The 27,765-nt window shown below is 37.0% G+C and overlaps 1 protein-coding gene across 2 annotated transcripts in view; it reads right to left on the reverse strand.

Moving 5' to 3' along the window:
* Positions 1-7,977: 7,977 nt before the first annotated feature.
* The window catches only part of aplf (aprataxin and PNKP like factor), a 113,985-nt gene continuing 94,197 nt past the window's right edge, over positions 7,978-27,765 (reverse strand). For both annotated transcript variants that reach the window (XM_012962662.3, XM_012962661.3), the window contains exons 9-11: positions 14,811-14,857; positions 14,113-14,154; positions 7,978-8,648 (exon numbers count right to left, since the gene is read on the reverse strand). In XM_012962662.3, coding sequence (XP_012818116.1) covers positions 8,440-8,648; positions 14,113-14,154; positions 14,811-14,857 — 298 coding nt within the window. In that variant the 3' untranslated portion in view covers positions 7,978-8,439. The remainder of the gene's footprint in view (positions 8,649-14,112; positions 14,155-14,810; positions 14,858-27,765) is intronic.

Here is a 27,765-nt window from a genome sequence, read left to right on the forward strand (position 1 = left end):
AAGAAGCGCTTTACAGAAGTGGAAATAATATCCGCATTTTCATGAGATTATTTTTCAGGTGAATGCCAGTGATCCATATTCAAATTACAATGACAAATAGGACCAGCAGAGGTATAGCGATAATAATAGAATTTCCAATAATAATATCTCATTCCAGAAATAGAATTTGTCATGCGACCTTTTCATAGCTCAGAAATAAGTTTAGATGTAAAGGGAAAAAGGAAAAAAAACTAAGAAAGTAAAAGGGAAAACAAGCAAAAGTAGAAGCAAACACAAGAAAATACAATGAAGATTCCATTTACAAATGCAAAGGACAAAACTGCATGAATTTAAACACTAGTCGCTATGTACTGCTAGGCATCTATACACCCTTCTTTATACTTGCCCTTAGAACACTTTGGATCCAGGCTTATATCTCTGTGCAGGGCATGGGGCAGACATAGCGGTTTGTGCTGATTTCTAGCACTTTGCACACTGCCCTGAATTTTGTAAATGGCCCCTCGAATTCTTCCTTCTGAATTTAGGCCAAGGTGCAAAGTACAGGGAACATGGGAGCCATGGAAGTAACACCCGACTGAACCCTACACATGCATCTAACTTACGCATAATGAATCCTACACTAACGTGGCAAGCATTACAGAGCCAGAAATGATGCAATTCACAGCTTCAGCTGCCTCCAGCAAAATGCAAGAACAATAAGATTTACCAATGCAGACGCTAATTAGTGCCCATATTGGTAAATTGTGTGCGAGTTACATGATTTGTGCACATAGCGAATGAGATTGCAATAAGACACACACCCATCAAGATCAACCTTTTATGTCTATAAAAAACCCCATCTGAAGCCTCTATAATTTGCCGCAGAGGGGAAAAGTTCCGTCCTAATTCCAAGATGGCAATCGGACCAGTCCCTGGATCAACTTGTACTAAAAGCTATTTTCAATAATCCTGTATTTCCTTACTTGTAATAAAAGCTATTTTCAATAATCCTGTATTTCCTTACTTGCTAAAAACCCACCTCTTCTTGAAGCTATCATATGTATCAGCAAGTACGACTGGTTCAGGGAGGGAATTACTCAACTTTACAGCTTCACAGTAAAAAATCCTTTTCCAAATGTTTAGATTGAACCTCCTTTCTTCTAACTGGAATGAGTGCCCTCTGCTTAAAGGATCTGCTGGTAAATAAAGCATCAGACAATTTATGATATGATATTTATATATTTATACATAGTTATCATATCACACATTAAGCGCCTCTTATCCAATGTAAGAAATCCCAACTTGGCCAGTATTTCTTCATAACTGAGACATTCTATACCTTTTACAAGCTTAGTTGCCCTTCTCTGGACCCTCTCTTATTCAATAATGGTTCGTTTGAGCACTGGAGACCAAAACTGAACTTCATATTCTAGATGGGGCCTTACCAGCTCTCTGTAAAGTGGAAGAATAACCCCCTCCGCCTGTGAATTTATGCTCTTTTAATACAAACCTTATTTGCCCTAGCTGCTGCCATGCATTGCTTGCTACAGCCAAGGACTCCAAGGTCCTTCTCCATTATGAATTTGCCTAGTGCAGTCCCATTAAGAGTATAAGTGGCTGCAAATTATTATATACCGGGTGCATGACCTTACATTTATTGACATTGAATCTCATCTGCCACTTAGTTGCCCAGATTGGCAGTTGGTCAAGATCCTGCTGCAAGGATGTCACATCCTAAATGGAATTAATTGGGCTGCAGAGTTGGCTACAAACACTGATCCAGTGGGCAAGGTAACATGGCATAATTCAGAGCACTTTGGGGCTCATTTGCCAACATAGTTGCAATCTGCATCAGGTATTTCAAAAGATAATTGTAAAAAATGTAGCTACCTTGTGTGCATTTTTTGCACTTTTCCCATACTGCATAAATGAGGCTGGATGTAGTTTATTTTTTCCATTTGCAAATACAAAATGCATTTGTCATACCACAGAAACTTATTAGAGAACCATATTAAAATTATGGCTCATCATTCTCTATCTCACAATACAAAATCCATGTAAATTTATATGAAATCTAATTTTCCACTGATCCAGTTGATATTATATAGCTAGATTAGGTTTTTGGTAAGAGTAAGTCTATTAAAGAGATTGGTTTTATTCTTTGCCTTAAAGCAGTCTGTTCAGTTTACCGAAGAGTATGTTGTGCAAAAGGTAATTATATGAATAAAATCAGTGCATGCATTAAGGGGAGGGAGGTATTACTGGTACTTGGGTGGGGGTGTAAAAAAAGACTGAATTACTCACAGTATGTTTTACTTAAATATCCATGTGTTCAAAGGGAAATGTTTCTTTTAGCTGAATTCTAGAAATCTTGTTTTGCAGGTGTCACAATCTCCAGGTGGGACAATGTCTATAAAATACTTTATTACTACACATAGTAATACATATACCCCCAAGAGAAAACAGGAATACAATTTTAAACGAAAACCAACATGAGTTTGTGCAAATAATCACACTGTATACCTATGGAGGCTTATGTATGTGTACCATGGAATTTTTTTGTCCCAAGCCACACTGAGCGCCAACAGTTACTTCTCCATTCTGCTCTGTGGATAAAGTCTTATGAGATTTGGAATCCATTTCTCATGTCTATAACTACTCTGCTCCCCTCCCCTCTTAAATTTTCAAAGGTTCAACATTTTTGTGTTTATACTATATATTGTCTTTATACTATATATTAATAGTCTAGAAAGTCTTGTTCTTTGGATCAAGTGGCTCATAAGCTGTGTTACAGAACTTCAAACCAGCCACAGCCATAAGTTTCCATGCTATTCCCTGCTTCCTCGCCTGCCTCCGCCAGGTCAAGACAGAACCATTACAATGGCATCATAGTATTCTTTTCAATCAGTCTGCTTTGTTATCTAACTACTGATCATTCTTCTTTACTTTTCAGTCCTGTTCTCCTTATTAATGGCCCCGAGTCCATTTGAGTCTATACAATATTACTGCTGGAGATGGCACTGGGTTTGACTACCATAACCAGTATATATTTCACTCTGAGCTCTTTTTGCCTGCTGGCGCCTTTCCCTGCCAGTGCTGAATCATCTCAACAAACCCACGCCATTCACACATTCAGTCTTTTTTCAAACGTCTGGCAGGCAAAGATTGAATGTGTGGGCAGTGCGGGTAGCACGATTAAGCCACATCAATATTAGTGATTTATTTTAGTGATTAATAGAAATACCAAAATTTTGCACTCTAGCACCTTCTAGAAGCAGGATTTAACACTCAAAAATGGTTTCTGGACATGGTAAGACAAAATGTGAAAACTCGGTAGAAACGTTAAAACTAATGTAAATCCAAATTAGTATTTCTGCTTGATAAGTAGAGACTTCAATTAAATCATATTTTATTTCTGATCCTTTCAAAGCTGCAGGATTCCTCTTTATAAAAAAAAAAAAGTATTGTCACATGACAAGAGTTTTTCTTAATAAAGTTAATAAAGTTTTTGCTTAACACAAGAACAATTACTTTTCATCCTTAAAATGTTATCCACTTGAAGGCGCCCCCCCATTGGAGCCTGTAAATAAAGATGACCACCCCACAACCATCATGGGTGCTCTCACTCATATAAAGTAGCATGAATAAACAGGATAGCACCAGTATAATTATAATATTATTAATGGAATGCAATGGATTGCACCTTTAATCCTTTTTTCTTCCTGGTCTTAGCATCCCTTTGAATCCAGAGACAGGACTCTGTTACCAGGTAGGCTGCAGTCCCTGGGGAAATACTGTGCAAAATGATACCGTTGCCTTCTAAATAAGCAATTATTGATTGCGCTGGGATCACTGCTTGTCTGTTCTGGTTTGTGTGATGGGCAAATCTCAAGCAGCCACAGTTCAGAATGCCAATTGAAGCCAAATGAAGACAAACACACGAATAAACAACATAAGCATGTAAAACAATTTATCAAAATATTTCAAATCTCTGGAAGCAGTTTCTAAAATGCATTGCCAGCAGTTAATTTCATTAGGATGGTTCCTCATACTCACTGGAAAGAGTTGATTTAATTTTGAAAAATGATTTGTGATGAATGTGCCACCTGTGCAATGGTGCTGACTAATGTCCTGCTTTATCCAAACCCCTAGACGACTGTTCAAGAATGAAGATATCCATTTTTGGCTAGTTTGTACTTAGTTACTTGATACAGGTCATTTACCTTGCAGAACAGTCTTTTTTTTTTTTTTTTTTTTTGCATTTCACACACATTCTGCTCTCATGCTTTGCCATTTCAGAGCACAGAGGCCGGCGGCTTGCCCCACAAACACTGCACTAACTATGTATTGGTGATAGAAGATGAGGGGGCAGCACATAGGCAGAAGGTAAGAATAGGACTGGCCTACATCCCCTGAAGCTGCTCTCTGCATGGAGTGCTGAATTTTAAATCTGCTGCTTGGTGCAGAGTGCGGCATTTCCTGGGGCACACTTGTCTCCTGCAGGTCAGCAGGCCACAAAGGGCTTTCAAATACCCAATAACAGCTCTTATTTGGCATCCCCAATGAACTTTTTACATCTGAGTGTGGCTTGAAAGTAAAAAAGGCTGGAGATCCCTGCTCTAGGGAGAATTAGCTTCCCTTGAGATATAATGAGTTACTATGAGATTTATTTGTATTATGAACTGGGCAAGGCAAAAACTCACAGACATAGCCAACACACATGGTATGCAATGTATTTTGAGACCTCATTAAAGCTCCAGAAAGTTCCCATCTGATCTGAAAACAAACACTTACAAATCTAGAAAAGGGGTTGTGCATCTTTGACTAAGGTGAACTGAAGAACCAGTTATGTGTATTATGCAAGCAATTTTCATATTTCTCACCAAAGTATGTGCCTCCCAAAAAAAGGTATTTGATAGTTTATGAAAAATGAATTTAGTGATAAGACAGAAGCCCTGAATGGTTCACAGCTGAGGAGGGCTTCTATTGTCATTCCCAGTGATGGTTATCCTTGCAATGAGTATTACACATTTTTGTACAGATCTATTTAGATTACTGTTGCCCATAAAACCTTGCTCTGGTTGACCCTTTCCTCCGAGTGACCAGTACAATAACATGAGTAACCAAAATTCATTTGGGCTCTGCTTAGTCACAACTCCCTGCCTTATTAATGTTCAACACATGTCTGCTTTTATTGCTTCTGGGAATTCCAATTGCAGGGCGGCTGCACTACCTCCTGTAAAATGATTTATCCAAGCAGCAGCTCCATGCACCATAGCAGTTTGCAGTCCATATAACACTCTGAATATCAGAAGCTATAGATTTTTATGGTGCATTCCTGCAAAAGATACTAAACAGGTAGATTTATGAGGTTTATATATAGAAGTGCACATAGGAGTGTAATGTGTGTATGAAGGGTTGGGCTGCTAGTAGCTGGATGCAGGTACATGTACAGTAACTGCCCCTACAGGCAATCCAACCTCCTCTGGATACTGTATTTGTGCCCAGAATAAAGGGTGTGAATAAAGCATGTGAATAATGTGTGTGCAGGAATATTATATACATGACATTACCCTTCATATACAATGCTTATTCCCAGCCTCTCCATTAACTACAGGAACCTTCCCTACGTGTGTATATATATATATATATATATATATATATATATATATATATATATATATATATATATATATACAGTATTTGGAGGTAGAAATTTTTCCTGCTGGGTGAGTTCTGTGGCCAGAAGGGCAAAAAATAGTTTTCTTTGCCCTTTTCCTTATCATTTCCCATATTTATCAGATAAAAAATGTCTTTGGCAAGGGTTCTAGGACTCCCAACCATTAGCATACACTGCCGAGAAGTGCTTTCTCTTGTGCAACACACATAGTCCTGCAAGGGCACAGCCAACTTATTAACCATTTCCGATTCTAATGAGGGCACTAGTTACAGGCACAGTGTGGACAAAGCCTATCTACTTTGTCCAAAAGGATATGGGCTAGGAGATAATGTCCGGACCTGACTTAAACCAGTTTTGTTGCCAAAAAGAACATGCATAGTGGAAGGAGATACCACAGAGACATGCCCAGCCAATTTCAGAGCAGATTCCTCATTGACTGAGTGTCAGGTGTGGCTCTACCTGCCCCTCCACCCTTTTAGTTTATTAAAGAGCAGAGTTAATGGGGCCGCTTCCTAAGGGCAATGTCAGATGGGCTTTTTATTGCCTGCAGGAAATGACAAACCCTGTGAATGACAAAAAATCTAAGGATATCTTGCTGTAGTTATGCACTGTTGCAAGTAAAACATTAGAATCATGTAAAAATGCCTTCATCTGTTTTGTTATGTAATTATGAGATTTAAATGTTTGACCCATTGCAATTCACATTAACAAATACAAATAATGTATCTTTGAGCACAATTCAAGCATGGAGCAATAGGTGAAAAAACAGCAAGTACAGGTATACCCTTGAATGTAACCATCGGTATACACATGACCTCCCTTCTCTCCTCCTCACTCATTACTTCTTCTCACGGTCACATCCAGGACCTATTAAGTGCTACACCCATCCTCTGGAATGCTCTGCCCCATCCCATTAAACACTCTCAGGTCCTCCAGGGTTTCAAACATGTACTTTGCATTCAAGCCTATAACCTAACAGTGCTTGCTCACACACTTTACTACTGGTTCCCATTTTTCACTATGCACTTACCAATGCTATCCTAACCAACAGAAACTCTGCAATCACACTGGTTACCCTCAGCACATGTTTCACTTCTTCTCCCTCGTGGATTGTTTGCTCCCCCTTCTTTAAACGTGTAATTTAACAAAAAATAAAGTCCTTTTAAATGAAAAAATATATTACACTTACAAAATATATATATCTAAAATTAGTTATTAATTTACAATTACAATTCAGGTAAGAAAGTCTTCTGGTGGGAGCAACTGCATTTTTACTGTGTTTTCTGAGCCCTCTCGAGTGCTGCACTTGACTATGTTAGCACAGTACTAAGTGCCACAAGGCAGGCCATTAAGCGAATGCCAACCACTTTATACTTTAATGGCTCTAAAGAAATCGGTAAGCTTTTTTTTGTTGTATATTTAGAATATTGATTTATAAAGGACTACATGTTCTTGTAGTTTGAATTTCATTGAGGCCTTATTTTACAGGTGCCCTATTTAGGGTCCATTAATATCCTTTGGCATCAGCATGGGTCCATATGGTTTGGCAACTTTGGAGGGAATGAAATATTAGTGCCCAAAGTCACGAAAAGAAAATAATTTTCTCAACTTGGCCATTAATTCACTGGTCCCTACAGGGTTTTTTTTAAAACCTTAAAGGTCCAATAGGCAGCCAACTTGTTTTGGAGGGGCAGAGTTGGCATCTTATAATGGCCGCTTTAGGCAAAAAACCTGGAGTAGCACCTTGTGCATACTCTTCACTCCTGGCAAAGCCATTTCTTGGGCTGCATAGAGCTGCTAATCATGGGAAGTGACACAGCAGCCATTTGCCTTATTTACCAATATTAAAACTAAAATACTGAACCTTTAGTGACCCTTTAATAAAACTAAGGGGTGCTCCTGTTACACATGGAATAAAATGATAGCAAAAGTGCTCAGAAGAGCGCTCTGAGCAATTTTACACTTGACTGTGTCCCCTTTAACTGTGCCAAGTAGGGTAGGACTGGGACGACGGGATACCGGGAAAAACCCAGATGGGCCCCCGGCCCTCACCAACCATGCCTGCTCCTCCCACTCCCCCCCATCGGAAACTGCATGCACCAGCACTCCCACCCCAATCGCTGAGGGTGGTGCTGTACACAGTGTGGGCAAGCAGGACCTCGCAACTTGGGTTGGGGGCCCCCTGATGGCAGCCCTGGTGGGCCCCTGGCACCCCAATCCGACACTGGAGCCAAGTAAAAGATGATGCAAATGCTAATTTCCTCAGCCTTTGAGAAATGAAGGGGGTGGCTTTTTCCATTTCCTGCCCAACACACTAATTATGTTCTTATTTCAAGGTTTAATGCTTTGCCCATAGGAGAATTTGCTATACAGTACAATACAAAATAATGTACAAATATATACTGTAAATATAATTATATGCAAAGCAAAATTCTGATAATGCATGAACCCAAGCTGAAATTTAAAACTCTTAAAATGTAATTATTGTATTCTGTTAGAAACATATTGCTTGCAAAATTATATTCAAAATAGAATTAAACTCCATTGTTTTTGAATGTCCTCATATTTTCTTCACGAAGGAGATTGGCTCATGTTTGCCATAGTTAATGCTTTATTTTTCAGTGTATCAAACCAGTAGCCCTTATGGCCATGGCTACCATGGCTACCATGGCAGGAAGCTTTCCTCACTGATACGATAAATCAGTTAGAGTTGTACTAAAGGTACAGTTGCCACTACTGGGGCTGAAGGTGACAGCTAGGTGGAACATATTCATTCCTATTTAATGTTTCCCTTTAACAAATTTTTTAGCTTCCTTTACAAGCAATTTCATATCTTCAGTGTCTTTTTCCTCTGAATCTGGCATCCAGTCAGAGTCTTCATCAGTATTGTCAAAATCCTCCTCCTCATCATCATCTAGGAAGCTGTCCTCCAAGTCATATTCGTTGGGATCTCCATCATTATCGCTGTCATCATCCAAAACACTTTTTCCTGTAAAAAAAAAAAACATATAAGGGTCACTTAAACATTTAAAAGGGAATGCAATTGACCATTATTATACTGTAGACAGTAATATCCTGTGCCATTTTTCTGCAGTACAGGTATGGGACCGGTTATCCAGAATGCTGGGGACCTGGGGTTTTACGGATAAGGGATTGTTCCATAATTTGGATCTCCTACCTTAAGTCTGCTAAAAATCACTTAAATATTAAATAAACCCAATAGGTTTGTTTTGCCTCCAATAAGGATTCATTATATCTCAGTTGGAATCAAGTACAAGGTTCTGTTTTATTATTACAGAGAAAAACAAATCTGTAGTATGTAGCCCTTTTACTGACTTGGACCTGATAACCCAGTTGGTGATATCATAGAGTGGCTCAAAGGTTAATGGCTATGGGAACTAAAAATCATACTTTGTTGACCTGTGTCCCCCCATAACCCACAAAGTAATCCTTTAAGCTGCCCAAGCATCACTAGCTGCCAAGGCTTAATAAGCACTTCTCTTATTCAGATTACAAATAGTCACTGAGATAACTGCCTGCTGACCCTAGAAATATGAATTACAGCTGTATAACAAAAGGTAGAATTACTACACCCCTCTGAATTCTCTGAACACCACTGTCACATAATACCTAAAGTTAGACATAAAATGGTAGGAAACAGACACTCACGTGTAAGGCTAAAAAGGATGCCTGGGTGCAGTATTGTAACTTGATATACAATAGAAAGAAAGGTATCACACTCACAGGACTTAGTGCAAAAATTGTAAAGATTTATTTCAAATGTATGTCTAACATTTCACCAGTCTCCACAGCCTTTTTCAAAGTGACTAAACTACACACAAACCTACTGATAAACCCAAACTGGCACAAAAAAGGCTGATAAAAACACAGTGTGTGTGGCCAGTAAACTACTCCAAACACGTACATAATAGAAATAAATACATATAAATAAAAACAACAATAGTAGGCAATATTACAGCAAAGAAGCGGGAAACGTGTGTACAAAGGGTAAAGCAAATAGACACTGGGGAAAGAAAAGAGAAAGGTTGTGACAAATATTCTTCTGAGTCTCCTCTCTTTCCCCAGTGTCTATTTGCTTTACCCTTTGTACACACTTTTTTTCAAACCATATGGGTTTGTTTAAGACTGAACTGGGGAATCCAGGACACATAACAGTTCCATGTTATTTCCTATTCTATAATTTTTCTGGCTTGCAAGAAGGTGTGACTAATTTATCAAAGAATATATATGTGTCAGTTTTTCAGAATTTGTATAACTGCTTTGAGCAGTTGAATAAATTGATTTTCTATGGGTGTCAGCACTCAGACCAACCCCACCTGAATTCTTAATCCCCAATACAGATTGCATATAGGGAAGATTCAGACAATAATTGTATTTTTCATTCTCTACTACCAGTGTGTTTTCTCTTCTCCTTCCCATTTTTCCTCCCTTTAGTATTTCTCTTCTTCTTCACAACTTTTCGTTTTCTTTGGTTTTCCTATTTATTTCCACCATTTCAACTCTGTTTGTCGTACATCTACCCAACTTTAATTCTATGGTTACTTTCTGTCCTGTGCTTTTCTCTACTGCTGTTTTCAGTTCTTCTCTACTATCTCATTAGTACCACTTTTTCAGTGGTATACCTTGAAAGTACTGGCTCCCAAAACATTTTAATTGGGGTGCGTGCATACTATGCAATGTATTTATAGAAGTGGCATAGCCCAATGGAATCAGATTGCTTCTTAGATGTAGCCATGGGCTACAAACATGTAGGGCTCATGGTCTCCTCTGACATTATATTCCTGTGATATACAATGATTTTAATGAGATAAAATAAAGGTGGTACTTAATATATAATTGGCCAGATGCTCATGAAAACTCAATAGAAGTCTATGAGGAAATATGGAATTGAATAAGTAGATACGGTTTCCCCCTCCAATCAAATCTGGCCCATTATGGTTCCCTGGGTGCACTGCAATTTTTGTTTCTTCAAAGTAAGTCTTATGGACACACAGAAGTGTACTTCCATGAAGCTGCAAGGAGTAAAATGAATCCAAAATAATTTTTAAACCATGTAAATAGTAAAAAAAAAAAATGATAGAAGAAGGGGTTGGACTCTAAGTATCAAAGGACGGTAAATTAGTTGATGAGTGCAGGGATAAAGCAGTGGTTTCAAAGTTTTATTTTTCATCTGTTTACACAACCAAGGAACCAGCTTGTGAACATTACCCAATTTTAATAACATAACTATTGATGGCTGGTTTACTGAGGAGGAATTTCAAAAAAGGCTAGAACACATGAAAGTATATAAAGGTGGACAGAATGGTATACATCCCAGGGTACTAAACAAATCAGCTTTTCAGGATTTTTTGTCTGACGTGCTGCTGAGAGACAGGAGAAGTTCTAACATGGTGTTAATATTTAAAAGGGGATCTTGCTCTCAGCCAGCAATCAGACTTTAAATCTCGTTGTTTACTATGTGACAATGACAATAAAGATATATTCTAGATTCTAGATTCTAGAATACCAGAATATCAGAATACATTTCAACACTAGAGAGCTCATTTACATCTGCACACATTTGGCAATCGCCATGTTTTTTCCAACAATGCAGCATTTTTCCCCCAGGATTCCAGCATCAATGTGGTGTGCAACAATTAAATGAAAAAAGGTTGGAGACCCCTGCACTAAATGGTAGTATGTTGGGTGCCTGTTTAATTGACAATAATGTGTGAATTTTGTCGATCATAAATCATCATTTTGCCTCTTTATAGATTCCTGGTAAGGTTTCACCTTGAGTATGCAGTGCAGTTTTGGGCTCCAGTCCTTTAAAAGGGTATTAATGAAATGGAGAGAGTACAAAAACATGCAAATATAAATCTCCAGAGAGTTGGCGCTCCTCTTATATAAGTGAACACAAGTGTTTGTGTTTTAAATAAAATTTGTTTTTATTAAATCCATAATGTGGCAAATTCATCAGTGAATTCATGGGCTCCATTTTAACCCGTTTGAATTTGTCTATTAAGGGTTAGCAGTCTGATATTGTCCCTCTTTTAAGCCAGAGTATGTCCTATTTCGTTTGAACCGAGTGTGTCTGAGCTATTAGGTTTCCCACAACCTGGTGTATATAGCCCATCCGGCTCTTTTAATTGATTTGCATATATATATGTGTTATGTAAATCACGGTCATTATAATTGATGTATTTCACTGATGAATTTGCCGCATTATGGGTTAAATAAAAACAAATTTTATTTAAAACACAAACACTTGTGTTCACTTATACAAGTGAGCGCCAAATCTCTGGAGATTTATTTTAGTGTGTATTAATTGGGATTAGGTGGAGGAAGGCAGCTCACAATTTTGGGATTAATCTGTTAATTATTCACTTTATTCATATACATATTTTTTTCTCTCTTTTTTCTTGTTTTCTTTTTCACTTGTTTTTATTATAGAATTAAAGGGATACTTACGCTTTGGCACGGGTTGGCTATCTTAAAAAACATGCAATTAGACCAGTAAGGGTAAGAAACCATGGAACGATTCAGTCGCCCACAATCGATCTCTAACCACAACAATAGGAGTCGCTGGTGGAAAGCCCTTTGTATTGCTTTGTTTTCCGAAGTCGTGCAAATTTGCCTGCTGGAGGAAACTTTGCACGACTTCGGATTACCGAAGTAAACAATAAACGTCACCGGTGAAAAGCAATTTTGGAGAGGTTAGTCCCCTGCGATAGCAGAGATCTATCATGGGCAATTGAACTGCTCCGTGGGTTTTTATCCTTAAAGGGATGGATGATTTAAACTGTGAGGGTAGACTGTCAAGGCTGGGGTTGTTTTCTCCTGGTAGTGGACATAATTACACTTTACAAGTTAGATAACAATATAGACGTTTAGATAGATGTAGATGTTTTTTCACATAGAAAAAGTCAAAGAACAAGAGGTCACCCCTTTAGACGTGAGGAACAAAACTTTCATTTAAAGCAGCTAAAATGGTTTTGCATAGTAAGGTCAGTGAGGTTGTTTAATACCCAGGGATCATTTGGAGTAGTTGAACTTGATGGACTATTGTTTTGTTCTTCATCCCAAATTAACTATGTAACTATGGGATGTTTTGGTCCTGAGAGAATCATTATTTTAAAAATCTCAGTGGATCTTATCAATTAACATTAATGAGAAAAGCCAAAACTAGCCCACTGCCTGTTCTTATCATAAGAGTAAACATACAGGCATGTTTTTCAAATCATAATAAATTGAAAAGTATCACTGCTTTGCTAACTTCCTTTAGAAGGCATCATTTATTACAGCAAACATAAATAAAGAAGACATTTACAAATAATTAGTTTTATTTACTAATGAAAGGTTGAAGAGCTATTGCAAGTTACTAAACAAGGCTCAACATAAAGTCAACTGATAAAGGTAACTTGAATAGTTACTATCTGTTCAGTTTCTACATATGTGTGCTATATTATTATGCACTGCGGCTCGGTATTCATAAGGCACTGCTAGCTATAAAATACCAGGCCCAGTTCCTACAGAGATTTCTGCTCTATCCCACTCTTACTAAAAGGGGTTTGGTTGACAACAGTAATGAGTTCATTGCTACAAAAAAGAAAGAGAGGGGATAAAACCTATATAAAACCTATACTGATGTTTGCTGAAATTCCCTTGGACCTGCTAGATTGATGGTTTCCCTTTTAATAAAGACACAATCGTCTGAATTTATTGGTAGTGCCTGCTAGTTGGATATGAATAAAACATTGGCCCATTTTTCTGTGGAAAAAATGTAGTGTATGTTATTATACTGTATATAGGTATAGGATCTGTTATCCAAAATGTTTTCTGGTTAAGGGATTTTTCCATAATTTGGATCTCCTTTAAGTATACTATAGTTTAAGTATACTAAAAAAATTTGCCACCAATAAGGATTAATTATACTTTAGTTGGGATAAAGTACAAAGTACTGTATTATTAATACAGAGAAAAAGGAAAAAAATAGAATTATTTAATTAAAATGCAGTCCTTCCAATAATTTGGGGCTTTCTGCATAAGGGGTTTCTTGATAACAGATTCCGTACCTGTATCACGTATTTACACTTTTTTGGACAAAGTGAAAAAAAATATATTGGCAAAATTTAATATATGAAGAAAAGGGCAAAATATTCTAAAGCACAGTGGATATTTATGTGAGTGATAATGCAATTAACTAACTCCTCTTTTTGTCTAACTTTTTAGTTTAAAAGTGGTTTCATTGGGGTGCTAAAGGTACATCAAGGTATGATATTAGTAAAATTATATGTAACCAAAGTTAAAACAACTATAAAAATAAGTAGATGTTGCTTATGTTTGGTCAATGTACAAAGATAAAATTGTAAAAAAAAAATACAAATAAAAAATATATACAGTATATATATATATATATATATATAAACATTTGGGAAACAGTAAAATATTACCTTTCTTTGCTGGCCTTTTCCTTAACCTTCTACCCCCTTTTCCTGAAAAATCAAAGAAATAAAAGTGTTACAGCACCTTCATTTATTTTGCACCATTATATTATTTAAGGCTATATGGTGATTTCTTCATAAATTAATAAAATATTTAAAACTATTTAAAGCCAACGTATTAAATACAGTTTTTTGGGGATGTCAAAACCAAACAGTTCTACATGCAATGAAACGCTTAGTAGTTCAAATACATTTAGGGGCATAGTTATTATGCTGTGTAAAAAAACGGCGAGAAAATTCGCCACACATCGCCAGGCTTCGTCGTGTAAAAATGGCGTAAAAACGGCGTAATTGTTTTACGCGTTTTTTTCTTCCACCGGAACTTATGGAAAATAACGGCGTAATATCCGGCGTTCAGATGGTGATCTTTTCCATTTATTTTACACAGCTTTTTACTCCGTTTTTTCGGCGAATTAGTTTTACACAGCATAATAAATATGCCCCTTAATCACATGGCAATGTATAATATTCATATCTATATATTATTCATATCTATGTAATGTAACACTTGTTACATAGATGATTGATAGATGATAGATAGATAGATGATAGATAGATAGATAGATAGATAGATAGAGATTTCCTCTAGTTATTGTTAAGTCTAAGAGTAGAAAATATTTTATTAAAAAATAGTGCAACAATTGTACCTGGAGGTTTGGTGTGTTTATATTCTAATTTGTGCTGTGGATTTTTCCTGCAAAGAAAGAAACATTTATGTAAATGATCACATTTATTTGCTAGAAATAACAACTGTAATTACTCATAACAAATATTTTCTCAGTTTTGGCACGGAAAGCATTTTTCTGCATAAAGTTGCACAAATTGGTATCCTGTACATGCATTTACATGGGGAAGGGGGAAAAGCAACTCCATGGTGCCCAAATAATGTGCCAGGGAATACACAAACTTACCCCAATATGTAGGGATTTTATTAGTATTCCCTAAAAGAATATACTTTGCAATATAGGGGGATTATATTTATGCACCTTTTAGGACATATATTGAATTATGGCAATTGGAATTTATTATTGTTGTCTCTGCGTTCACTCAAAAATACGGCTGCTGATTGTGCTGGCTTGAAGAGGATCAAAACTACAGCTGTCAAATTTGATAAGAAAACGAGGACTATCTTTTAAACAGTACATAGAAATAATACATCTATACTGCAATTTACCTTCTTTTAAGACATTGTTTTTTAAGAATTGCTGGGTAAATAAGAGTAGTTCTGGTCCTGGTAAGATTTACAATCCAAAAGGTATTGCTTAGTAAAACAAACCAGATCTCATTTTTCATGGATATTTGGCCACTGGCAGGTAATGCTTCATTGTCTGAACAATCATGGCTCTTCTCATCTATCTGAAACTATATGTACTAAATATACACTTGCATCATAAATTCCACCTCAATTATTCATTAAACAATGCACTGCGCCCTAACTTAAAGTTGGTAGGGGTCACTACTATGTCATGATTAATGTCAAAATAAGAGCAAGATTAGATTTATTTACCTGCTTGTTTGCATTTGTTTGGCTCACCTACCTAGGCGTTCATAACCCTTACTGAAGAGATAGATATCTTGCATAAAAGCATTTATACATCTGTGACAAGAAATACATTTTGCCTTCTAAACACAATTTCCATGGATTTTACAGATAAGTGGAGCACATGCAGGCCAGCAGAAAACCTGCCCTTGAAGACTAGTACAGATATGGGACCCATTATCCGCAAACCTGACTCACAAATTACAGGAAGACCATCTCCCACAGACTCCATTTTAATCAAATAATAATTTTGTGTAATAATAAAATAGTACCTTGTACTTGACTGCAGCTAAGATATTAATAACTCTTATTAGAAGCAAAACAATTCTATAGGGGTCATCTAATTCTTAAAGAACCATTAGTGCGAGGAGAAATGACTTGGCCAAAACTTTGCCTGTTTTGCAAGCATATGCTAAAATGGAGTATCATTCAAGGCCCCACCTTCTGCTCTCCGCAGCAGCTGCTAGGTACCTAGCTGCCCTGTCTGAGTGCTGTGTCAGGATACAAAACTAATAAAAAGTATATCAACACTGTACATGTTATTATGGGAATGACTTATGGTGTTTATCATAAATAAATCAATAGATCATTCCCTATGTCATTTTGTATTTTGATTGCTGACTTTATAAGTCTACTTCAAGCCTGACAAATATACCCACAGCAAAGTATAAATATCTCCGCTGACACAGTTATCAGGTTTAGGTGAATCTCATCTTCTCATGAGTTTACTGCGATGTGGGACAGATATATACACTTTTCAAACAATGCATGTCGCATTAAAGGAGAAGGAAGCATTTTTCTTCCAATAGATTTGCCACATTAGTGCCACCTAGAATGCTATATTTATTCTGCATAAAGCATTACCATACCTGAGTAAACAGCCCTAGAAGCTCCCTCCATTTGTTTAAAATAACAGCTGCCATTTTAGCTTTGTCTCTGTAGCTTCTTGCTGCACCTCTATCCCTTGGTAGCTCAGATCACACATTCTGATGGGAGGGGAAGGGAATTCTTATGGGAGGGGGAGCAAAAAAAAAAGAAAAAATGGAGGGGCAGAGGGAGAGAGCTGCACAGACACATGCCCCAAAACTGAAGGAGCCCTAAAGGAGAAGTCTGATACCGAAAAACATGTTTACATAAAAGAAGACAAGAAATCCTGTGTTTCTTTTGAGGACTCAGTGCAGCTTTTCTGTGAGTGCTTATGGCTGTACTTACATAGAACTTTCTGATAAAGCCTACTTAGTTTTTACCTTTACTTCTCCTTTAATAAACACAAAACAGGCGAGGAGAGGTAATAAATGCTCTAAAAATATTTTACATAGTAATTAATATAGAGACTAGTAGTTACAAAAGAGAAAACCCACAAGGCACCCCAGTCTATGGGTCTGTAGTATATAAATCAAAAAAGGGAAGTAATATTCATTTATTTAGGACAAAGAAATGGCCTTTTGTCCTAAATAAATGAATTTTACTCTTTGTTACTCTTTATTTTTTGCATTAATAAACAAAACAACATTTACTAAACATTTTAAAAATGTTCTTCTCTTTCCAAAACAGAATGATCTGCTTCTTGGCAAAGCAATCACAGCCTTTGGAGTGGAATTGCGTAGAATGCATTATGATGATATATTTCTGACTATCTTATCAGTGTCATTGGATGTGTTAGCCATTAAGCAAAGGCATTGTTTGGCATATGAAGTGCTTATGGGTTTTATCATGACATTAACATACTGCAACAGACAAGGATTGCGTTAAGTCAGGAAAGTATTTTTTTAAGGATTATGTAACAGTAATGTGCCCCCACAAGCTGTGGAATATGTCACTGCTATAGAAATAAAGTATTAAAATAATAGCCCATACATTTCCTCCTAGCAGATTATGGAGGACATATAATATATTACACCTACAATGTTAAGCTGACACCGTCTCACAATAGGCAAAGCAATCACTGTATAACTACCAATTCCAGTATATCTCTTCTAATGTGCCTTGTTGGAGAATATTAAAGTTGTAGTTATGCAACAGCTGAACAGTCTATAAGTAATTTAAAGTGGAAGTGATGTTCGTGTTTTTTAATTTAGGCATATTTTTTGCATAAAGGTGTTTCCATGAAACCTGGAGGTGCCTGCAAAAGAGGCCCCAAGTCAGGTTGGCAGTATGAGGCTCTTACTAATATCATTTCCAAAAGCCAAGAGACTACAAATGTTTGCAGGAAACTTCTATAGAAGATAACAGCATATGATTTAGAGGGTTTTGTCCTCCCCTTACCGAGCAGTTAATCACCAGAAGCATCAAAATGCTGGAAATCGATCTATCTGTCACTGCCCTTAACCTTGAAAGTCCTCAGTGTCAGCATTAATCACCTTATCAGTATTTCCCGCAGGTTCACAGGCACTTACCGGTTTAAGTCAATGGATCTGCTGAATGCAGGCTGTAATGCGCGGCAGCAGGCTTTCCTAGCTTTAGATATAATCAGGTACCTACAGGAACTTTGAAGTGCCAGGCATCCCTCAATAAAAGTATCAAGTACAAAAGTTTTGCCTACCTGTCATGGAGGCACCCAAATGTAACCAACAAATTAGTTTATTACATAAAATGGCATTTAATTATATATAAACACTGGTTTGGCAAACATTATTTAACATTTGATAGATCCTATTTAACCCTTTGTGTGTCCTGCTGGTTTCCCCCTGCAGGATTGCAATTTGCCTTCAAAGAGGGGGACCTAAATGGGAACCTGAAAATGTAGAATGCTGAAGCTTGAGTATTACAGCTTCTTTGCAGATAAAAGATATACTTGCAAAGCACTCAAAAAAGGCAGAAAAAAACAAAATCTTTATTTGTATTTATTAAGTGGCAAGATGTAAGGGCAATCTCCAAATAAGACAACATTGAAGGATGTAGAGGATTTAATTTGTAAACAATCATCTGTCCTTTGTGAAAAACAATAAATGCCTCAGAGTTTATGTGTAAAGTTGGTATTGAAAGCTATTCCCTTTCCAGTTTGCCAGACTCCAATTCCCACAATGCCTTGAAAACTTTTGCTATTCTCTCTTTTTTATCATGATATGCAAGCATGCTGTGGGAAGGGAATCGTGACTGGAGAAGAGTTGACAATCAATACAATATTTTAGTGGTAAAGGTATGGGATCCCTTACCTGAAAAACCCGTTATCCAGAAAGTTCTGAATTACGGAAAGGCCATCTCCCATAGACTCTATTATAAGCAAATAGTTATAATTGTTAAAAATGATTTCCTTTTTTCTCTGTAATAATAAAACAGTACCTTGTACTTGATCCCAACTAAGATATAATTAATCCTTATTGGGGGCAGAACAGCCCTATTGGGTTTATTTAATGGTTAAATGATTCCCTTTTCTCTGTAATAATAAAACAGTACCTGTACTTGATCCCAACTAAGATATAATTACCCCTTATTGGGGCAGAACAGCCCTATTGGGTTTATTTCATGGTTAAATGATTCCCTTTTCTCTGTAATAATAAAACAGTACCTGTACTTGATCCCAACTAAGATATAATTACCCCTTATTGGGGCAGAACAGCCCTATTGGGTTTATTTCATGGTTAAATGATTCCCTTTTCTCTGTAATAATAAAACAGTACCTGTACTTGATCCCAACTAATATATAATTACCCCTTATTGGAGGCAAAACAAGCCTATTGTGTTTATTTAATATTTAAATGATTTTTAGCATGGAGATCCAAATTATGGAAAGATCCCTTATCTGGAAAACCCCAGGTCCCAAGCATTCTGGATAATAGGTCCCATACCTGTACCAGTAATTGGCGAAAGTGGAGGAGAGAATTGCTAGAAACAGAAACTGCTTTCAATAGAAATTACACTTACAAATACAGGTATAGAATCTCTTATCTGGAAAGCTCCAAATTACAGAAAGGTCTGGGATCTCCCATGGACTTCATTTGAATAAAATAATTTAAAATTTGAAAACATATCACCTTCTTCTCTATAACAATATAACAGTACGTTGTACTGATAAAATGAATTCCTATTGGAGGTAAAACAATCATACTGGGATTATTTAAGGTTTAAATGATTTCATAGATTTAAAGCATTCTGGATAACAGGTCCTATAGCTGCAACTTTAAAATAAATGAAAATGTTTAATTACATTGAAAAGTATCTTAAAATAAAATTTTCTTTCACTGTGCAGAAATTATAAAGTAAAAAATATTTGTTCATTCTTTGCATGGACAGTGAGTTAAATACCAAATTGTGGCACGCACCTGCAGCAGAAAGTAGCGCAGCACTACAGAATACCATGGCAACTGGCCATTGTTCATTTTCCGTCAAAAATGCTTAGTTAAGGAGAAAACTATCGGGTCTGTTATTGGCTCAAAATGTTGCGATTTCTTTCTTTTATTGAATCCTAAGCTAGGCAATAGAGGTCTATAATAAATTACATTTATTAAAAATGTTTATTGCTTTAAAAGTTACTTGTAAATGTATGCAGCATTTGCTCAACTCCTGGTTATAAACGTTTTGCCCCCAGTAAGTGAGGTCTGTCACTTTGCTGCCTTGTGTTAGATTGTTTCAAATGCCAGAGCCCCCAGGGCAGGGAATAGAAAAGGACATACTGTACAATTCTGTGTTTATTAGCAATAATATATAGAAATAACTTAAAAACCATTACAAATTTGTAATGAATGTATATTGCAAAGTTACTTAGAATAATGTTTTCTTTTATTAGGCACAAAAATTATTTTTGGGGTTGACTTGTCCTTTAACAAGTAATAAAGTATGGAATTCGTTATCTGAAAATTCATTACAAAAATGCCATCTCTTATACAGTATAATTTAAGCAAATAATGGGCTAAGCCTCTAAAAATCACATAAAAATCCCTTCTGCCGACTAAAAAAAAAAACTGCTACTATTGTAACCACTGGATTGTGAATATTTTCCAAGTGTCTTACCGGGTTTTAGTTCATTATTTACACACATTTAGCACTGTCTGTGTGTTTTTATCAGAATATTTCAACAGAAAATATGGTTTTTGTAAAGGGGATTTAAAGCTTGTTTCTGTTAACTTGATAAATATTGATACTGACTGATATTTTAAGATTATAAGTTCTTTTGAAAAAAGCCTTCCTTTCCTGTCTGCTTGGATGAGTATTTGTATGTCATAAGTAAGTTTGATGTATACACCCTTATGTTGTACAGAGCTGCGGAACATGTTGGTGATTCCTAAATATCTGATTAATAATGACCAAATAATAAAAATCTGATATAGTAAAAATATAAATGATCATTATTTCAAAGCAAATATACAACAGATTACACTCTTTTCAAAAATGATATGTTGTGCAATACTGGAACGAAATGTTGTCATCATTCCAAATAGTAATCTACTGTATTTATATTATTGTGCTGATCCTTACAAACAGTGAAAGTGTTACGAACGAAAACTGTAATTTATAATGGAAGTGCAACAAATATTTTTTTTCTGTAGTATTTAGAATGTAAGTGGGGTTATCTACTGTAGTAAAAGGGAATCATGTTTGTCTCAGTACAGTACCCCACAGGAACCAATCAGCAACTGATCAACTATAGTTGAAATACTAAAATTTACTAGTGGGAAATACCTACTACAGAAGTACGTTGCTTTGTTTGAAGGAGAAGAAATAGTAAAAAGCCGTTTAATTCACGGGTATCTAAACGAAGAATAAAATCCTGTCCTTGGTCAGAAGTATATCAGGCTCAGAAACCACACACACAGATGCATTCTGTACACCCTGCAGCAAAGAATGAAGATATGTAAATGAGACTCCCCTCCAAATGGAAGGGGATCAAAGGGAGTAAACTGGGACTGTTTGTTGAGTCTAGAGTGTGAGAAGACTAAAAGTCTGCTGCTTGATTATTGCAGAGGAGATAAACTTTTTACAGCACATTATGAAGTTCTGCACTGATGTGGCTTCATATTTCATAACCAGACAAGCCACATATCCAGACTAACTCAAAGATACCTCTCGTTTCTCTCTTTATGTACTACGGTTCTCTATATAGAACACTACCATCCAAAAGAGAGAGTTTTAATGGAGCAGTTCAGTGTAAAAATGAAACTGGGTAAAATAGACAGTCTGCGCAAAATAAAAATGTTTTCAATATTAGTAAGTCAGGCAAAAATGTAATCTATAAAGGCTTGAGTGAGCAGATGTCCAACGTAATAGCCAGAACACTACTTTCTCCTTTAAAGCTCTCTAAACTGTTAGCAGTCAGTAACCAATCAGTGACTTGAGGGGGGGGCATATGGGACATAACCCTTCAGTTAGTTTGCTTTTGAATCTGACCTGCAGGCTCACAAACTAACTGAACTATTATGTAGCATGTCAGTTAGTCACTGATAAACTAAAAAATTAGAGAGCTGTAAAGGAGGAAGTGGTGTTCTGGTTATTATGTTAGACATCTGCTCACTCCAGCCTTTATAGATTACATTTTTGCCTAACTATTTTTGAAATATTTTTTTTTGTGCAATCTGTCCATTCTACCCAGTTTCATTTTTACCTTGAACTTTTCCTTTGATACCTGAAAAAAACATGAAATAATGTGTAAATTAGATAAACTGATATTTATTAGGAGATACAGTGTCATTGTCGCAGTTAAAGTGGTACTCACACGTCTTTTAAAATTTGTTATAAAGACCTGTGAGTGATGTCACTTCTAGTGTATATAGTAGAAGCTATGTTATGTGGCAACTATGGAGTGCATTCTATCTGGCTCTGAATATATTTCGGATTTCCCCTCCTTCCAGACATAAGATTCAAGCTGTTATTGTTGCAGTAAATGTATTTTCATACATTTTATCTATCATTTTATGGGAGGGAATGCACAAACCAAAATAGGCACCTTTCACTGCACATTATTTCTTTCTGACAAACCTAATGCATACAAGCGACATAATATTTCATCACAAAAATTTTATACCAAGGTACATGATGTATCCTCGTTAAATAGGAAGGCAAATGAAGGGTTTTGAATCAATTGAGCTGATGATTAAATAAGCATGTTTGCTACAAAGTAAACAGTAATAACGATGCAAAAGGCAGGAGCTCCAAGTCTTTGAGGAGCGCTTCAGCAAACACTCAAACATTCTCTAAATGATGACGAACATCCAGAAATTAGAATTCCTGAATACATTCTGCTAGGCTACTAATGATGTTCAAAAGTTGTTGTCTCAAAATTGTTATAAAATCGACTTTTTCATCAGAGTCCAGGATGCTAAAAGATTTGTATGTACTGTGTAATTAAAAATAAACTCTTAAAAAAGATTTTATGGAAATAAGCGTACATAATAGTTATATTTGGACATTTACCTACTCCTATACATGCAAAAAAAAACCTCTTCCATGGAAGTACTATATCTTTGGAACTTCCTTCTTTGACAGTCACTGCAGTAATTTTATCATGTTTGCAACTGCGGTTTATAAATGAACCCTTATATATCCCATTCTTTGGGTGTTTTATGCTCTCCAATGCCTGCAATAAAGACTGCTAGAAAGCTGTAACATGGGCAATTTTAAAAGAGAACTAAACCCTACAAATGAATATGGCTAGAAATACCATATTCTACATACTAAACTGACTGCACTAGCCAAAAGTAGCAATGATATAGGTCTTTACAATTGTTACAGGAGCTCCCCATTTTAAATTCTGTTAGAACTGTCCGGGACACTGCACATGCTCAGTAGAGTCTGGGCAGCTGTTGAGAAGCTGAACTTAGGGGTTGTTGCAAATGATCAAGCGGAAAATGAAGCTGACCTGTTATATAAACTGATGTTGCAGGGCTGATTAGTAATCCATTCACATTCAAATTACATGGCAGCTTTAAAACCAGTGCAATTAGCATTATAATAGCCTTATATTGTGATATTTATATTCTATATATACAGTATATTGTGATATTTATATTCTATATATACAGTATATTGTGAGTGGGTCCCTAAGCTCAGTAAGTGACAGCAGCACAGAGCATGTTCAGGGAATCAGCAGAAAAGAAGATGGGGGGCTACTGGGGCATCTTTGGGGGCACAGATCTTCCCTGCTAAAGGGCTAGCTTTGCCTTGGGCTGGTACAGAAGGCCAAAACTTAATATACAACATTTTTAGCCTATTTCATTCATTAAAGTATCACTCCGAATCACGAAATCCGATAATTTCTGATGACTGCAAAAGTCACGAAAATTCCGTTGGTTTGAATACGAAGATTTCATACTTATGATCTGAAAGTTCTGAAATTTTCGGATGGAAACAACCATTTGTGAATAGTGATAGTCACGAAATTTTCGTATCCAAATAATTGGAAATGGCGGGAAAACCTTTCTGAACCTTCAGTGCATGATTTTGGAAGCCTCCCATAGGGCTCAATGGCACTCTGCAGCTCCAACCCGGCCCAAGGAAAGTCTCCCATAGGGCTCAATGGCACTCTGCAGCTCCAACCTGGCCCAAGGAAAGTCTCCCATAGGGCTCAATGGCACTCTGCAGCTCCAACCTGGCCCAAGGAAAGTCTCCCATAGGGCTCAATGGCACTCTGCAGCTCCAACCCAGCCCAAGGAAAGTCTCCCATAGGGCTCAATGGCACTCTGCAGCTCCAACCCGGCCCAAGGAAAGCCTCCCATAGGGCTCAATGGCACTCTGCAGCTCCAACCCGGCCCAAGGAAAGTCTCCCATAGGGCTCAATGGCACTCTGCAGCTCTAACCCGGCCCAAGGAAAGTCTCCCATAGGGCTTAATGGCACTCTGCAGCTCCAACCTGGCCCAAGGAAAGTCTCCCATAGGGCTTAATGGCACTCTGCAGCTCCAACCCGGCCCAAGGAAAGTCTCCCATAGGGCTCAATGGCACTCTGCAGCTCCAACCTGGCCCAAGGAAAGTCTCCCATAGGGCTCAATGGCACTCTGCAGCTCCAACCCGGCCCAAGGAAAGTCTCCCATAGGAATCAATGGCACTCTGCAGCTCCAACCCGGCCCAAGGAAAGTCTCCCATAGGGCTCAATGGCACTCTGCAGCTCCAACCTGGCCCAAGGAAAGTCTCCCATAGGGCTTAATGGCACTCTGCAGCTCCAACCCGGCCCAAGGAAAGTCTCCCATAGGGCTCAATGGCACTCTGCAGCTCCAACCTGGCCCAAGGAAAGTCTCCCATTGGGCTTAATGGCACTCTGCAGCTCCAACCTGGCCCAAGGAAAGTCTCCCATAGGGCTCAATGGCACTCTGCAGCTCCAACCTGGCCCAAGGAAAGTCTCCCATAGGGCTCAATGGCACTCTGCAGCTCCAACCCGGCCCAAGGAAAGTCACAAATACGTAAAAGTTGTAAACTTTGGAAAAAATACGAATTTTTTGTAATCGGACCTGTTGTACTTTAATGAATGGGGCCCCTCAGGTGTTTGGGAAAGTGAAAAAAATTGTTGTGGGCTAAATACTTAAAATCTCTCAGTGTTCTATTGCCTATAAGTAGCAAATAGCCAGAATGTTCTGCATAAAGGATGAATCCACCTGTGCCTCTAACATAAAGTATCTGTGACTGTTCTGTGAATCATCCTCAGTTAAAAAGATAGTTAAAAGATAATTGGCTTCAATGCTCAGTGATATGCCAGTAGTGATTCATATACTGTGATTCATATACTGTGACTTGCTGTAGCATTTGCCTTGCATTAAACAAAGAAAAGCTCCTGTCCCTTCTTCAGACGCCAGAGATGAAGTGAAAAAAATCATAATAATAAGGTATAGCAGCAATACTGAAACTGGAAAACACTTACATAGCTGTGTTCTGTGTACACATGATCAACTTAGAGTTTATCACATATATAATTATATACACTTTTAAGAACTGCTGAATAATGTAACAATGTATTAAACCCCCTGTATACTAGCACCCCCATATCTGTAAGGGGTAAGAACAGAGATGAGAAATGAGAATAAGAAATGTACAAAAACATTTTTAAATAAAAAAACAAAAAGGCATCACAGTTAGGATTTATACATGAAACATTTAACAAAGGAAAAGCAAAAACCAGCATTCTATGTTAAAAAAATACTGACATACAACTTACAACAATCTGACATACTGCAAACTAATATGTAAAAACGTGAACAAAATATCAACTCTTATATGTAATAAAAAAGCACCAAGTTTGCCCAGTAGCAGTAACCATTAGCAACCAATATGTTTGCTTTTAAACAGGTAAATTCTACCCGCTGATTGGTTGCTCTGGGTTACTGCTCCTGTGCAAACTTACTGCATTTTATTATATAAGACCCTAAAGGCTTTACTTTCAAAGTAAACTTTGGAAAAGTTAAACATTAAACGTGAGCTACTGACCATGAATAAGAAATAATAGAGGCACCATGTGCAGAATGTAATTATCGAGTTTAGCACTGTAATTTCAAACACAATCAAACACAAGCAAGATGGATTTATAGGTTATGCTCTGATTCAACAAAATAATTAAGGGATTTAATATACAACAAAGTCACATAAAATGAAAATGAAAAGCAATTTATTAAGGTAAACTAAGCTTTTCTCAATGCAATTAATAAGAAATACAATCCTGCAACAATCATTTCCAATACCAAAAGGAAAAGTACAAAGTTATAATCATGTGCACACATTCATACACACACACACATTTATTAAGGGGGGGTGCAGTGTGCATTGTGTTTCACAGGAGTTCTTTTCTATCTTGGGTGGGGTACTTTTACATAGCATTTAAACCACTTCCAATCTAGGAATTCTAGAATTTACCCTTTGACTTCAGTGGGTAAGACAGGTCTAGATAAACTAATAGTGTAATTGTTGGTGTTCATTAATCATAAAAAATACACACACATATAAATATATAATAATAATACATACGCAATTGGATTACATCAGTAACTGGAATGCATTGTTGTTAAGAAAATATGGTATTTATGTTTGTGGCATACATAGTTTTAAGTTTTTGGCAAAAAAAACCAAAACAACATTTTTAGACACTCAGACATGTCACTTGGTGTCAGAGTTATGCTGAAATCATGATATGGTTGCCCCATACCTACAAGAAAGAATGGGGTTGGTAACATCATGCTAGTGGGCAAATCTTGAAAAATAAGAGGATGAATGAGTGGTTAAAGGGCACCTATCACCCTGAAATTGCTTCTTCCACTAGGGGTACAGGCTAATAGAGCCCACACTCTGGTTTATGGAAACAATAATCCTTTGTTGTTTTTATTTAAGAAAAAAAAAAAAAAGCCTGCTATAGTGCTAGGCTGCCCACACTGGGAGAGAGCTCTACAAAACATTAACATGTGGGGAAAAAATACTTATGCAAAGAACAAATTTCAACAACAATGTAAACAATCCCAACAACTTTTTCTGGGAAGCAGTTATTAAGCAAAATAATTTTGGAATGCCTTTGCAAGGCACTGTATAGTGAATGGCCGGGAGAGTCTTAGAGGTGAGATGATAATGCTCCAGACCATGTGACATTGCTATAACTTGCTGAGACAGGAGAATGGGATCATTTATTTTAAAGGAGAACTAAACCCTAAAAATTAATATGGCTACAAATGCCATATTTTATATACTAAACTATCTGGCCTAGCCAAAAGTTTCAGCATCTCTTTATAGTTGTCACAGGAGCCTTCCATCTTGGATCTTGTTAGAACTGTCCTGGACAGTGCGCATGCTCAGTGGGCTCAGGGCAGCTGTTGAGAAGCTAAGCTTATTATTCAATTCTGATCCTAATTACACTGGTTTCAAAGCTGCCATGTAATGTAAATGTGAATGAATTACTAATAAGCCTTATACTGTGAGATTTATATTCTATATATATACAGTTTATTGTGGGTCCCTAAGCTCAGTTAGTGACAGCAGCACAGAGCATGTGCAGGATTGTGGAGACTTGTTCCCTCCCATTATCACTCTTGCCCCATTGCACCTAGCTGACAAAAGACGCAATGACACCATTGTGTGGGTGGAGTTCGGCCACAGCTTTGTTATCAAATAAAACGTCCAAAATTAGTCCTTGCCATCTATATTCAAACTTTTCCAAACAATAA

The sequence above is a fragment of the Xenopus tropicalis genome, chromosome 5 (assembly GCF_000004195.4).
Source record: "Xenopus tropicalis strain Nigerian chromosome 5, UCB_Xtro_10.0, whole genome shotgun sequence".
NCBI lineage: Eukaryota > Metazoa > Chordata > Amphibia > Anura > Pipidae > Xenopus > Xenopus tropicalis.